The 15,879-nt window shown below is 41.6% G+C and overlaps 1 protein-coding gene and 1 long non-coding RNA gene across 2 annotated transcripts in view; one reads left to right on the top strand and one right to left on the bottom strand.

The window, feature by feature from the left end:
- The window catches only part of papss2b (3'-phosphoadenosine 5'-phosphosulfate synthase 2b), a 91,952-nt gene that overhangs the window by 11,317 nt on the left and 64,756 nt on the right, over positions 1–15,879 (bottom strand). Inside the window, exons 8-9 of the mRNA XM_072239248.1 lie at positions 8,328–8,533; positions 5,464–5,599 (exon numbers count right to left, since the gene is read on the bottom strand). Coding sequence (XP_072095349.1) covers positions 5,464–5,599; positions 8,328–8,533 — 342 coding nt within the window. The remainder of the gene's footprint in view (positions 1–5,463; positions 5,600–8,327; positions 8,534–15,879) is intronic.
- The window catches only part of LOC140185703 (uncharacterized), a 46,631-nt gene that overhangs the window by 29,218 nt on the left and 1,534 nt on the right, over positions 1–15,879 (top strand). The window contains exon 2 of the long non-coding RNA XR_011882698.1: positions 9,513–9,678. This is a non-coding gene — a long non-coding RNA (uncharacterized lncRNA). The remainder of the gene's footprint in view (positions 1–9,512; positions 9,679–15,879) is intronic.

Genomic DNA, 15,879 nt, shown 5'->3' with positions numbered 1-15,879 from the left:
ATTCCCTTGAATGGAAAATCCTGCAAGAAATAGTGGATACGGCCCAGTCCATCATGAGTAAAGCCTTCCCCAACACTGAGCCCATCTGCACGGAGCGCTGTTGCAGGAAAACAGCATCCATTATCAAGGTCCTCCACCATCCAGGCCATGCTCTCTTCTCGCTGTTGCAATCAGGGAGAAAGTACAGCAGCCTCAAGATCCACACCACCAGGCTGAGGAAGTTACTACCCCTCAACCATCAGGCCCTTGAAGCAGAACTGAACTGTTCCCACAACCTATGAACTCACTTTGAAGGACTCTTCGTCTCATGTTCTTGATATTTATTGCTTGCTTGTGTATTTATTTATCTATTTTTCTTTTGTTTTCACACATTTTACTGTCCTTTGCCATTGGTTATTTGCCTGCCTTTGCGTGCGGTCTTTCATTGATCCTACTACTGTGTATGTCCACAAGAAAATGAATTTCAGGGCGGTATATGGTGATATATGTGTACCTTGATAATAAATTTAGAACCTTGATATATTTTCAAAGATGTTTCCACCCAGGTACTTGAAACTGAAGTTTCAACATCTCAGCATCTCTGAAGACCTACCCTGGGCCCACCGTTTACATTTATGATCAGTGGCTACATTTCATTAGGAGATTTGATATGTCACCAAAGACTCTAGCAAATTTCTACAAATGTAGCTGGCGAGCGTTCTTACTGCCTGCGTCACTGTCTGGTATTGCACAGGATCTGAAAAAGCTACAGAGGATTACAAATTCAGCCAACTCTGTCATGGACACTGCCTCCCCAGCATCAAGGTCGATGCCTCAAAGAGAAGGCACCCACCATTAAGGACCCTCATCACCCAGGATGTGTTTTCTTCTTAATACTACCATCAGGGAAGATGTAGCCCTAGTCTGAAACAAATGCTCAATGTCTTAGGACACTCCACCATCAGATTTCCAAACAGACGATGAACCGACCCATTAACACAACCTTACTAATTTTGCTCTCATTTTGCACCACTTACATAATTAAATTTTAACACTTATTTCTTATTGTAATTAATAGTAGTATTTTATGTATTGCACTGTAATGCTGCTACAAACAAATTTTATAAAATACATCCAGTACCCACTTTATTAGGGATGTACACCTGCTTGTTAATGCAAATATCTAATCAATTAATCATATGGCAGCAACTCAATGCATTAAAGCATACGCAACTGTCAAGAGATTGAGTTGTTCAGACCAAACATCAGAATGCGGAAGAAATGTGATCCAAGTAACTTTAATTGTGAAACAATTGTTGGAGTCAGATGAGGTGGTTAGAGAATCTCATTAACTTCTGATCTCATGGGATTTTTCACGTGCAATCGTCCCCAGCATTTACAGAGAATGGTGCGAAAAACGAAAACAAAACACTGGAAATGTCCAACCTCCAGTGGCAGTGATCCTATGCCAGATTAAAGAACAGTGAGCCTACACATGGCACTCCCACACAGCTAAACCAAAGGCTTGAGGTAGATCTCAATCCTGCAAGAAGCTTTGGAACAGAAAATCAACAAATGACACTGTAGTTGCAATTTTACTAATAGCCTGAGAGCAACCTCTGTTTTCTGTTAACTCTGAGCAAAGAACATTCACAACCAAGCATTATTATGAAAACAACAGAAGAGAATCCAGGCATCTTCTTTAGCCACACAGGAAAAGCAAATAAAGAATTGAGAACAGTCTATAATTTGGTTACTCCCGGAACAGTAAGCATCTTAAGCACGCCAGGCTTAACAGAACGAAGGATTCAAGACATGCTGTCTTGTGCCCTAACAAGACAGTTCGGTTAAAGGCAGTTGAATAGAATCAAAATGGAGTTGGCAAGTTAGCTCAGGGAATTGTATTTGATCCATGACAGAGAAATCCAAAAGTGATCCCTTGATCTATTCTTCCCCCACAAATTTACAACTTTTCTCTACAAAGGTCGAGTTATAGAAACATAGAAACATAGAAAATAGGTGCAGGAGTAGGCCATTCGGCCCTTCGAGCCTGTACCGCCATTTATTATGATCATGGCTGATCATCCAACTCAGAACCCCGCCCCAGCCTTCCCTCCATACCCCCTGACCCCTGTAGCCACAAGGGCCATATCTAACTCCCTCTTAAATATAGCCAATGAACTGGCCTCAACTGTTTCCTGTGGCAGAGAATTCCACAGATTCACCACTCTCTGTGTGAAGAAGTTTTTCCTAATCTCGGTCCTAAAAAGCTTCCCCTCTATCCTCAAACTGTGGTCTCTCGTTCTGGACTTCCCCAACATCGGGAACAATCTTTCTGCATCTAGCCTGTCCAATCCCTTTAGGATCTTATACGTTTCAATCAGATCCCCCCTCAATCTTCTAAATTCCAACGAGTACAAGCCCAGTTCATCCAGTCTTTCTTCATATGAAAGTCCTGCCATCCCAGGAATCAATCTGGTGAACCTTCTTTGTACTCCCTCTATGGCAAGGATGTCTTTCCTCAGATTAGGGGACCAAAACTGCACACAATACTCCAGGTGTGGTCTCACCAAGGCCTTGTACAACTGCAGTAGTACCTCCCTGCTCCTGTACTCGAATCCTCTCGCTATAAATGCCAGCATACCATTCGCCTTTTTCACCACCTGCTGTACCTGCATGCCCACTTTCAATGACTGGTGTATAATGACACCCAGGTCTCGTTGCACCTCCCCTTTTCCTAATCGGCCACCATTCAGATAATAATCTGTTTTCCTGTTTTTGCCACCAAAGTGGATAACTTCACATTTATCCACATTAAATTGAATCTGCCATGAATTTGCCCACTCACCCAACCTATCCAAGTCACCCTGCATTCTCCTCACAGCTAACACTGCCACCCAGTTTCGTGTCATCTGCAAACTTGGAGATGCTGCATTTAATTCCCTCATCCAAGTCATTAATATATATTGTAAACAACTGGGGTCCCAGCACTAAGCCTTGCGGTACCCCACTAGTCACCGCCTGCCATTCTGAAAAGGTCTCGTTTATTCCCACTCTTTGCTTCCTGTCTGCTAACCAACTCTCCACCCACACTAATACCTTACCCCCAATACCGTGTGCTTTAAGTTTGCACACTAATCTCCTGTGTGGGACCTTGTCAAAAGCCTTCTGAAAATCCAAATATACCACATCCACTGGTTCTCCCCTATCCACTCTACTAGTTATATCCTCAAAAAATTCTATGAGATTCGTCAGACATGATTTTCCTTTCACAAATCCATGCTGACTTTGTCCGATCATTTCACCGCTTTCCAAATGTGCTGTTATCACATCCTTGATGACTGACTCCAGCAGTTTCCCCACCACCGACGTTAGGCTAACCGGTCTATAATTCCCCGGTTTCTCTCTCCCTCCTTTTTTAAAAAGTGGAGTTACATTAGCCACCCTCCAATCCTCAGGAACTAGTCCAGAATCTAACGAGTTTTGAAAAATTATCACTAATGCATCCACTATTTCTTGGGCTACTTCCTTAAGCACCCTGGGATGCAGACCACCTGGCCCTAGGGATTTATCTGCCTTCAATCCCTTCAATTTACCTAACACCACTTCCCTACTAACATGTATTTCGCTCAGTTCCTCCATCTCACTGGACCCTCTGTCCCCTACTATTTCTGGAAGATTATTTATGTCCTCCTTAGTGAAGACAGAACCAAAGTAATTATTCAATTGGTCTGCCATGTCCTTGCTCCCCATAATCAATTCACCTGTTTCTGTCTGCAGGGGACCTACATTTGTCTTTACCAGTCTTTTCCTTTTTACATATCTATAAAAGCTTTTACAGTCCGTTTTTATGTTTCCTGCCAGTTTTCTCTCATAATCTTTTTTCCCCTTCCTAATTAAGCCCTTATCCTTCCTGTGCCAAAGCATTCTTTATACGCTTCAACAAACACTTGCATTCAAAAATTAACCTTTTCACTCTATTCATTTAAACTGATCATTTTTTAAGGATTCACTAATATTCCTCACCATTGATTCTGCCTGACTTGCTGAGTTCCTCCAGCATTTTGTGTATGTTGCTCTGGATTGCAGAATGTCGTGTTCCCAATATTTTAAAACTTTTTGCCGCAATCTGAACAAGTAGTTTTAAATACGATTACACTGAAATCTATAAGGATTCACGACATAGCTTGAACTTCTATGATAACTAGAGAGATGACTGGAGTCAGTCTATCTATGAGCTGCGGGTTTTAAACCACTGTTGCTGCCATTAAACTCTGTCAGATGTCTGGTTGCCAAACTTCAGCTAACTCTGATTAGATGTTGGCTGAGGGACGATGAGCACAATTGCCATTATTGATGGTGAAAGTCATTTGGTAGTTTACCCTGGAAACCTTCCTTCACCCTGTACCCGATCACACGGGATTTGGAAGTAGTATAAAGCGGTGTATTGTGGAGGCCAAGTTATCAGGTATATTTAAAGCAGAGGTTGATAGGTTCTTGATTACTCAGGACATCAAAAGTTGTGGGGGTGGGGGAAGCAGAAGAATAGGGTTGAGAGGGATAATAAATCAGCCATGATGGAATGGCAGAGCAGATTTGATGGGCCAAATGGCCTACTTCAGTTCCTATATCTTATAATAACCAGAAAGCACTGGCAGTTAAAATTAAAGAATGTTTCTATGGGATTGCTGTGCTTCGTGAAGCACTAGGCTGTATTCTTTGCTTCGAGAATATGTGTGCCTTTTGAGCACAACAGTAACATCACAGTCTACAAGCATATTAGTGATATGCTTCAAACAAACCAATAAGTCCTAAACAACACACACAGAAATGCTGGGGGAGCTCAGCAGGCCAGGCAGCACCTACGGAAATGAATAAACAGTCGACATTTCCGGCCGAGACCCTTCTTCAGGACTGGGAAGGAAGGGGGAAGGAGTCAGAATGAGAAGGTGGGGAAAGAGTCTGCATTAGGAAGAGAAATGAGCCATCCAGCCCCTTGAACCAGCCCTGCCTTTTATAGGATCAGTTCTTCTGGCTAATGCTTTGATTCTGTAACTGATTATGTTAGGCTGGCACAGTAGCGTAGTGGTTAGCGCTATGCCTTACAACATCAACTGTAAGATCAGGGTTCGATTCCAGCTGCAGCCTGTATGAAGTTTGTATGTTCTCCCCATGACCATGTAGGTTTCCTCCAGGTGCTCTGGTTTCCTCCCACATTCCAAAGAATGGTTAGTGAGTTGAGGGCATACTATGTTAGTACTGGAATGTGTCGTCACAACACAATCCTTGCCTATTCGATTTGATGCAAAATTACACATTTCACTCCATGTTTTGATGTGATAAATAAAGCTAACTTTTCGTTCTATCAAAACTACTTAGTAAATGAATGGTGTAGTGGTGTACATTAAGAGAGACAGTTGGAATGGTTAAAAAACGTTAAAGAAAGGACAAATCTAAAGGAGTCAGTAAAGCCGATTATTGTACCAGCGTTCATATCCTTAAACTTCTGCCTGAGTTCCAGCGGAGTTAGGCGATAATGATCCAAACCGTCATTCCACCGAATTCTCTCCAGTGCCTGGAGGTCTCCTCCAACCAGCCAATCTCCACTTTCCATTACCATCTGAAACAGTTGTTTGGAAAGAAACATTTAGGGACTTTGTTCTTCAATATCCCATTTCTACCTGCAGAAGCTTACAGTCTCTGCCCTTATGTGCGAAACCAGACTCCGGGTGTGATCGCACCCTAGAATTTTATGCAATTAGAATCAGAATCAAATTTAATATCACCTGCACATGTTCCAAAATTTGTTAACTTTACAGCAGCAGTATGATGGAATACATAATAAATAAATACAGAGAAAAAAACTGAGTTATATTAAGCATATCTATGTCTGTTAAATAGTGAAGTTAAAATAAGTAAAGCAAAATAACAGAAATAAAAAAGTAGTGAGTTAGTGCTCATGGGCTCAATGACTATTCAGAAATCAGATGGCAGAGGGGAAGAAGCTGTTCCTGAATCGGGGAGTGTCTGCCTTCAGGCTTCTGTACCTCCTTCCCCGCAGTAAGAGTGTAAAGAAGGCATGTCCCCTGTGTGGTGCGGTTCTTAATGATGGACACTGCCTTCCTAAGGCTCCTTGAAGATGTCTTGGATACTACGGAGGCTGGTACCCATGAAAGAGCTGATTATAGTCATAGGCATAGTCATAGTCATACTTTAATTTTACAAGTTAATGCAATTGAGAACAAAATTTCCTGTAAAGGTTATCAAGCCCTCCATCTCAGGTTATGTCCCTGAGAAGAGACTCAAGGAGGAAGTCAGACCTTTTCAATAATAAGATCTTGTAAAAAGCCTGTCTACTGGTTTGGATTGGTGTAGGTGGAACAGGGATACCAACATCCCTTCGAGTGTGAACCAACCACTTTACTCCCCACACCTCCCTGCCATTGACTTCAGGGTCCTTCATCTTTTTCCATATCTCCAAAAAATTGTAAGCAATTATTCTAAGAAATGAAAATTATTTTCAATCCCTTATTTTTTTTTTGATTTTTTGTAACAATGCCCAGAGACCGTCCTTTACTCTTTGGATTTCCTGGGAGGGGTAGAACTCCTGAAGTGAAATTCATCCACTTTGAGGAGGTCATACCCAGAAAATTACTGGTAAATTATTCAATGTTAAAAACCATCATTTATAAAGCACCACGAAAAGGAGGAAGCCTAAACAAGAAGGTTAAGTCAATGTTGAGTCAGTGGTAAGGAGGTAAATGCAAAGTTAGCATTCATTTTGAGGGGAACAGAACGTAAAAGCAGGGGTATAATGCTGAGGCTTCATGCGGCATTAGTCAGACCACATTTAGAGTATCGCGAGAACCTTATCTAAGAAGGATGTTGCCTGGATTGGGGAGCATGCCTTATGAGAGTAGGTTTGAGTGAACTCGGCCTTTTCTCCTTGGAGCGACGGAGGATGAGAGGTGACCTGATAGAGGTGTATAAGATGATGAGAGGCATTGATCATGTGGATAGTCAGAGGCTTTTTCCCAGGGCTGAAATGGCTGCCACAAGAGGGCACAGGTTTAAGGTGCTTGGGAGTAGGTACAGAGGAAATATCAGGGGTAGGTTTTTTATGCAGAGTGGTGAGTGCGTGGAATGGGCTGCTGGCCATGGTGGTGGAGGTGGATACGATAGGGTCTTTTAAGAGATTTTTGGATAGGTACATGAAGCTTAGAAAAATGGAGGGCTATGGGTAATCCAAGTAATTTCTAAGGTAGGGACATGTTTGGCACAACTTTGTGGGCCGAAGGGCCTGTATTGTGTTGTAGGTTTTCTATGTTTCTATGTTTCTGAGAAAGGATGTGCTGGCATTGGAGATGGTCTAGAGGAGGTTCATGAGAACGATCCCTGGAACGGAAAGGTTAAACTGTGACAAACAAGGGAAAATCTGCAGATGCTGGAAATCCAAGAAATACACACAAAACGCTGGAGGAACTCAGCAGGTCAGACAGCATCCATGGAAAAGAGTACAGTCAATGTTTTGGGCTGAGACCCTTCAGCAAGGCACTGGAGGGTCTCGGCCCGTAACGTCAATTGTCACTCTTTTCCATAGATACTGCCTGGCCTGCTGAGTTCCTCCAGTATTTTGTGTGTGTTATTTAGGTTAACCTATGACTTATGTTTGATGGCTCTGGGCCTGTACTTGCTGGAGCTTAGAAGAATGAGGGGGATCTCACAGAAACCTATCGAATATTGAAACGCCTAGACAGAATGAATGTGGAAAGGATGTTTCCTAGAGTGGGAGAGTCTAGGACCAGAGAGCACAGCCTCAGAATAAAAGGATGTTGCTTTAGAACAAAGGGTAGTGAATCCTTGGAAGTCATTGCCACAGATGGCTGTGGAGGTCAAGTCAGAGTATATTTAAAGTGGAAATTGATCGGTTCTTGCTTAGTAAGGGAGTCAAAGGTCACGAGCAGAAGGCAGAAGAATGGGCTTGAGCAGGATAATGTCATGTTTTGGACAGCATGAATTCAAATATCAGTGTAGTTGGAGATTAGTATGATTATTACGAATATGAGGTCAATGTAAATCTAGGAGTCATTGCCAATATGTAATTAAGGATGAATATGTACTTTCAGAGAGAGTGCTAGGTTCATATCATTCCAGTGTGTACCAAGCAGTCAGTGTGAATTTGAGGCAATGTGAAATTAAGGACCAATGTGAACCGAGAGGTGAGTGTGAATTCAGGACTCAGTGTGAAGTTCTGGCTCACCAACCTGCTAACCCTTACCAAATTAATCAGGCAGGGACTGGGTAGAAGCACTTGTACAATGAAGCAGCCAGCTACCAGTGTTACGTACTTTAATGTAAGGATGTTTCTCGCAGGTCGTTCCCCACTGCCGGGCACAACGCTCTTCTTTCCTATGCAGATAAAACTCTGGCTTTTGAAGTATGGCCACTCTGCGGCCTGCATAGACAAGGGCAAAGGCTGAACTGCCAACTAGGCGATCCTTGTCTTCCGTGCTAACGGGCAGGACAATTGGAATAGTCAGGTTGATGATTCCACCTGTAGACATAAAATCCCGTTATTGCACAGGATAAATATCGCTTGTTACAATCAACACAACAGAATACATTAATCAGAAAGGAACATTCCTAATAGAGATAGTAAATTCCATTCTTCAGGCTTGATCATCAATTTTATTACATCATGGCTGGTCAATTGTACACTCACATTTGCTCCTTGTTCCTAAAAGAAGTCTATCAACTCAACCCTAAAAGCTGAAATCGTTCTGTGGTACTAATATGCAATTGAAGACACTGACAGCTTCAAGTGTCTGAGACTTCAGTGAAAACATCCTGATTGGCTGCATCATATGAACTCTAATGCACAGAGGCTACAGGGAGCGGTGGAATCAGCCATTTCCATTATGGGTACAGTTCTTCCCACCACCGAAGACATCTACAAATGGTACTGTTTCAACATCCATCAAAGACCCTCACCAGCTAGACCAGTAATGCTTCTATTTGCTGCCATCAGGCAGGAGGTACAGGAGCCTGAAGACCCAGGCCTTAAGATTCAAAAGCAGTTTCTTCCCAGGGCTCTTTAACTGACCTGAAATATCTCCCTTGACTTGCACTAATGTTGTTATCTTTATCATCAAGGCTGTTGCTGTGGCTTTGATATTCTGTATATTTTCCTTGTACATTTCAAGACAGCCATTGGCTGAATGTGCAATGTAGAACTCTATAGGATTCCTATCTTCATCTTTAAAAACAAATGCCCATATTCATCAGTTCAACCGAGCTTTGTGTTATTTCTCCTCCTGCCTGGTGACTGAATTAGTTACTTGCCTCTGTTTGTGAATTGTCCTGGTTGCAATGTTAAATAATACAGACTGTCCCTGATTTATGTATGGCTTCCATTCCTGAGACACATCTGTAAACCAATTTTTCAGTAAGTCAGAAACAATTTCACTGACGGTCGATTAACAAGAACATTTTCTTATCACTTTCCCCTGTGTCTTCATTGCTATTCCCTGAAGGGCGGAGGAAATGCGGGAGAACAAAGACAACCTGGCACCGTGCCACTGAGGCAGAAATGAGGACCCTGAACTACACCTGGAGCACAATGAAGAAGATGGCCAAGGACAGTCAGAGATGGAGGAGCTTCATTGCTGCCCTAAACACCAGCGTCATAATGGGCCGTAAGTAAGTTCCCCTGTGTCATAACAACTGTCCTGAATCAGAATGTCCCACATCCAATCGCTAGTTCAATGGCCTGAAAATCTTAATGGGCATTTCATTGTTTAATAGAGTATTTTACAAGTGTTAATAGAAGAGATTGCCTTGTCAGTTTCCAAAGTTAATTTCTTAAGTGGCCTCCCACTGTAAACTGCTAGCCTGTGTTCTATGACAATGGTGTGCATTTGATTACAGTGAGGAAGTTTATGTGAATAATTTTGTTTTGAGGACTGGATGTCTTTTGAATTAATTAGCTGCTATACCCGTTCCATAACTTATGAAGATATTTGCATTTCAATAACTAATTATCCTATCTGAGAAATCCTTATGGGAGAATTTGCATAATGTTGGATTTCTTCTGGAACGGTGAAGCTGGGCAGACCCTGCAGTTGCAATATAGGGATTTCATATTCTAATTCTTAATCAGCAATTATAAAAGACCTGAGTTCAAAATGCTTCAAAATCTGACTAACTGGGACAGTTATTAGATTATCACTGAATGCACTATCACATTCAATTTTGTCCTTCAAGGAAGGGAGTCAAGTTTCCCAAAAGTGACTTATTTATGATGCCAATCCAATACTATGTCGCCAACCTTCTTTAGCCTCTGGTTCTTGGATAGTCCTCAACTGCAAATTAACTCTCACAGCCTTTCCAGCCCTGTCACTGCTGGCCATATTCCAATTGAACAAATCAAAATGTGCAGTCTCTTGCTTACTTTTGGAAAAGAAAATAAATATGTTTCTTCTTGAATAAATAATTTATGGTGATGCCTTCACTGTTCCTTGAAAAGTAAAAGAAACCAAAGTTTAATTCTGGTTTAAAAGCTGGCAGTAACTAGGCTGCCCACATAAAGAAACCAGTTCATGGTAGAAAGCTGTTGGATTTGTACAACGTCTTTCATAGAATATCCCTAGGTGCTTCACCAACAATATACAACTTTTAAAATGTAACTGAACTGGCCAGCCAAATTAGCACATTGCAAAAATCCTATAAACAGCAGAAAGACAGTTCATTCATTATGGTCATGTTTGAGAAATGACTTTTGGTCATGATACTACAGTAGGTAAGGCTATTGACACTCAGTTTGAAAGCAACATAAGATCTCTAACACTACCAGAAAAGTCTCTTCCAGTAACTGACACCCACAAACTGGAGTTTCTGAAGCTCGACACTTGCAGACTGGACGGCTAACATAAGACTCCCTGGAGTAGTATGGGACTGCTGCTGTCAGGCACTAGTGGAGAAACCTATCTGTCCCAATGACCCTAAGCTGTGGGTATGATAGTCACTCACTGCAACCCACCTCCACCAGAGTTTGAAACCTTATCCTGGATCCATCTGGTACGATGTGCGGAACAGCAACTAGATGGATTTCAGCAGTATTTCAAAAGGGGTTTCAAGTTTTTTTGAAGTAGGAAAATAAAGATTACAGAAACAGAAGGGTTTTATTCTTTTTGAGCATCGCCTGACTGAAGTGTAATTGTCTAGAATTTGCAGTAAGTGGAGAGTTGCTCAGACTTTCCTCTGTCTATTACAAAAATACACATTAACCTCATCTAGTTATCCCAGCTGGAATTTGTGATTCAGAGCCAACTTGTTCCTATTTAATGAGGTCCACAGCTTTCCACACCACAACTATTCACTGTGGGGTGGCGAAGAATGAGCTTCATCCTCAAATAATTAAAATCACTGTAAGCTGGCTAAGCTTTGCCCTTCGGTTTGAATAATCAAAGCATTCAAAACCATTTGAAGACTATTAAAACCATTAATATAAAATATTCAAAACATTCTAAAATACTGAATGCATTTAAAGACACTCTAATTAAGAAACATTAATTATTTACAACATAACATATTTTAATCTCTAGGAACTGATGCTTTCAAGAAAAGATTTCTACACCAGCTGTAACTCCGGCACAAGATGTGGATTTTCAACCAGTTTTGTGTGGGGCACTTAAAAGTTGTATATTGTTGGTGAAGCACCTAAGGATATTCTATGAAAGATGTTGTACAAATCCAACAGCTTTCTACCATGAACTGGTTTCTTTATGTGGGCAGCCTAGTTACTGCCAGCTTTTGTTTGGAAATTCTGGAGTTGCTTTTACAAAGGGAATTATCAGCAGTCATAGGGGTAAATGCCTATACTACCCTGCAAAATAATGTTATATTCCATCAGCATTATCAGGGATAATTATGTTATATTCCAAAAGCATTATCAGGGATGCATCTCACCCTAACCATGGACTTTTTACTCTTCTCCCATCGGTAGGCGCTACAGGAGCCTCCGCTCCAGCACCAGCAGGCTCAGGAAGAGCTTCTTCCCTGAGGCTGTGACACTGCTGAACCTCTCATCACAGCGCTAAGCAGTATTGTATTGTATTGTCTGTATTGTACTGTCTCAGTACTTTTATATTTGTGTGCTGTAACACTTTTTTTATTCGCAGTTACTTTATAAATAACAGTATTCTTTGCATTTCTGGTCAGATGCTAAATGCATTTCATTGGCTTTGTATCTGTACTCGGCACAATGACAATAAAATTGAATCTAATCTAATCTAATGTTCTAGGTTGGATCTGACAGCTCTCTGTAAGAGTCTAGATGGACTATCTGCCATTAGAGCTCCCAGTGTATGTTCCTGACCTTCCCAACTTTCTTCTCTATCATCCAAGGCAATGTTTTTTCTCAATTACATTTTTAATCATCTGCTTTTTTTAAAAAAACCCTCAATCTGTAAACTGCCCCTTCCATGCTCCAGTTCAAAAATTCCTTCCATACATACTGTTTGTATTGTTGTTGGATAAATGGGTATTAAGTACCTTAGGTACCTAATAAAGTAGCCACTGAATGTATATTCATGGTCATCTGCTGCTATAGCCTGTCCTCTTCAATGTTCAATGTGTTCAGAGATGCTCCTCTGCACACCACTGTTGTAACAGGTGGTTATTTAAGTTACTGTCACCTTTCTGTCAACTTGAACCAGTCTGCCCATTGACCTCTGACCTCTCTCATTAACAAGGCATTTTTACCCACGGAACTAATACTGTACTCACTGGATGCTTTATGTTTTCCGCAACATTCTCTGTGAACTCCAGAGGCTGTTGAGCATGAAAATCCCAGGTAATCAGCAGTTCTTGAGATACTCAAACCACCCTGTCTGGTGCCAACAATCATTACACAGTCAAAGTCACATTTCTTCCCCATTCTAATGTTTGGTCTGAACAACAACTGAACCTCTTGATCATGTCTACATGCTTTCATGCATTGAGTTGCTGCCACATGAATGGATGATTAGATATTTGTATTAACATGCATGTGTACCTCTGAATGTATAGTGGCCACTGATTGTATATGCCAGTGTTTTATATTTGCACAAAGTTTTATTTGACTGAGCTATTTGTTATCATTATGGGAATGCCAATGAACTTCTCTACTCAGAGGATGTGAAGTTTGATTCTAAGAACAGTAGCTACAGCTAAATAGCACTGGGTATTTAGAGGGAAAATAGATTAATGTACAGGGTGAGAAAGGAATAAGTGGTTTCACTGTTAAAGTTTGATGGGGCAGAGTGCAGGTAGTTTGTGTGTAGTGTAAATATCAGCAGGAACTTGCTGGGCATAATGGATTGTCGTTCCTACTGGCTACAGTGAATAAAAACTGAGTGAGTTCTATGATGGGAGGTAATCTACTCTTACCACTAATGACCCATGTGGTGAAGATGAGGACAACCTTTCTTGGGTACCATCCTAGGTTTCTCAGACCACATTAATATCTATCTACAGGCTTCTCTGTGTTTTCTCTTAGAAGTCATATGGAGTCTTGAATCAATGCAGTGGTTGTGCAGGTTGTCACTCCCACTGAAATATGAATCTAAATAGATCTTGGTTTCCAAAGCCTCACCACCCACATGAAACCATCATGGGATGCATAGATGAGGCAAGAAAATTGAAAGCAATGATTAAAATTATCCTAAAATTGGATTTGAAAAGCTCAAGCTTGAAGGAGTGGTTGAAAGAGGATCAGTACTTAGGGATTTTTAGACAAGGAAGCTCTACAATGGTGCAACTAGTAGAAATGCTCTCTCACAGTTCCAGTGACCTGGGTTCAATAAACCTCACCTCAGGTGTTTGCTGTGTGAAGTCTGCATGTCTTCCTTTGACTGTGCAGGTCTGGCATATCCAAAGAGTTTTTCCTCCCCAAAGGGATGCAAGTTGATAGGTTTAATGAGCACCTTAAATTGCCCCTGGCATACAGGTGAATGGCAGAGCCTGGGGAGAGCTGATAGGAATGTGCGGAAAATAAAATGGGACTAATGTACAATAAGTGTAACTGTAATGGTCTGCACAGATTCAATGGGCTGAAAAGCCTGTTTCTGTGCTGGATCATTTGATAATCCAGTAAAATGGTGATGCACTCGGACACAGCAGCTTCTACGGAGTCAAGCAAAGGTATTATTGCCTTCGTAAATGTACTTGTTACAATCTCAAGACCCGGCTGGACATTCGTAGCCGTGCAGGAGAGGTGTCGGAGTCGGTGCCAGAGGTGGTGTGGTGCTGTGTCCATGCTGGCATTGGAAGACAACCTGTATTGTGTTCAACTGTAGACTGCTGCAATATTCATGGTCTCAGGGACTTGGACTAATTTTTTTTTGTTGCTGTGTGACTGCATTTTACTGCTATCTTACATGTGCTGTATGTGCCTTGTGCTGTGTATGACTGTTGGTAATGTGTTTAGCACCTTGGCCCGGAAGTAATGCCAGTTCATTTGGTTGTATTCATGTGTGGTTGAATGGCAATTAAACTTGAACTTAAAACTTAATTTATAGTATAGAGGGAACCCATTCAGCCATTAATATCCTTGACTGTAGCAGCAATTCAGTTTAATGGCTGTAATCTAAACCTATTTCTTTTACTTTCTTTGTATCCTTTTACAGTTTTATTTTCATATACTCATCTTTGTTTCTAGCTATCTATATCTTTTCTTTATACCTTCTAGCTATCCTCCTCGTCCTCCCCCACCTTTTTATTCTGCTGTCTTCCCCCTTCCTTTCCAGTCCTGAAACATGGTCCGAAACATCGATTGGCTATTCATTTTTGTAGATGCTGCCTGACCTGCTGAATTTCTCCAGCATTGCGTAAGTTGCTCATCTTTGTCTGCATGTTCTCACAGTTGCATAGAATAATCCATGTGAAAACAATCCTTTCAACATCCTGCTTCAGTTTGTTTTTAACCATAATTCTGCTTGCTCATTAACTACTGTAGTTTCCTCTCAATGGTTCTCATAGTTTTTCTTGACATGGGTGTGCCCATATCTAGAGGCAATTGTTCTGTGACTTGTCTGATGCTAAGATTACTGAATTCACATATTAAAAAAAAATCTTTTTTTTCAGCAAAAGTTGTGTGGGAAGAGAGTAGTCTGAATTGGGTTGTGAGACTTCCTTGTCTTATTTCACACTCTGAACTCAGCCAGCCAACTGGAAACCATTCTCTCTCGGAGGAGAAGCTGCAACCACAGCCCAATTGGAAGCTGCTTCTCTTGCTTTCTACTACTGCCCAGACCACATAACTTCCTCACCCTCATTAGGTGACATTTTGCTAGTGTGGTCATTGGCTCTTGTCCCAGACCTTCCCCAAAGAATGAATGAGTGATTAGACACTTAGTATGTGACCTCTACAGAGAAGAAGTCATCACCCTGACACAGTGGTGTTAAGAAAACAACTTCTCCCTCAACGTTGCAAAAACAAAGGAGCTGGTTGTTGACTACGGGAGGAATGGAGACAGTCTAACCCCTATTGACATCAATGGATCTGGGGTTGAGAGAGTGACAGCTTTAAGTTCCTTGGCATACACGTCACCAAGGATCTCACCGGCTGTGTGCTGAAAAAAGAACAACAACACCTCTTTCACCTCAGACGGTTGAAGAAGTTTGGTATGGGTCCCCAAATCCTAAGAACTTTCTACAGGGCACAATTGAGAGCATCCTGACTGGCTGCATCACTGCCTGGTATGGGAACTGTACTTCCCTCAATCGCAGGACTCTGCAGAGAGTGGTGCGGACAGCCCAGCGCATCTGTAGATGTGAACTTCCCACTATTCAGGACATTCACAGAGACAGGTGTGTAAAAAGGGCCCGAAGGATCACTGGGGACCTGAGTCACTCCAACCA

The sequence above is a fragment of the Mobula birostris genome, chromosome 21, assembly GCF_030028105.1.
Source record: "Mobula birostris isolate sMobBir1 chromosome 21, sMobBir1.hap1, whole genome shotgun sequence".
In the NCBI taxonomy this organism is placed as follows: Eukaryota; Metazoa; Chordata; class Chondrichthyes; order Myliobatiformes; family Myliobatidae; genus Mobula; species Mobula birostris.
This window is presented reverse-complemented; position numbering and strand designations above follow the sequence as displayed.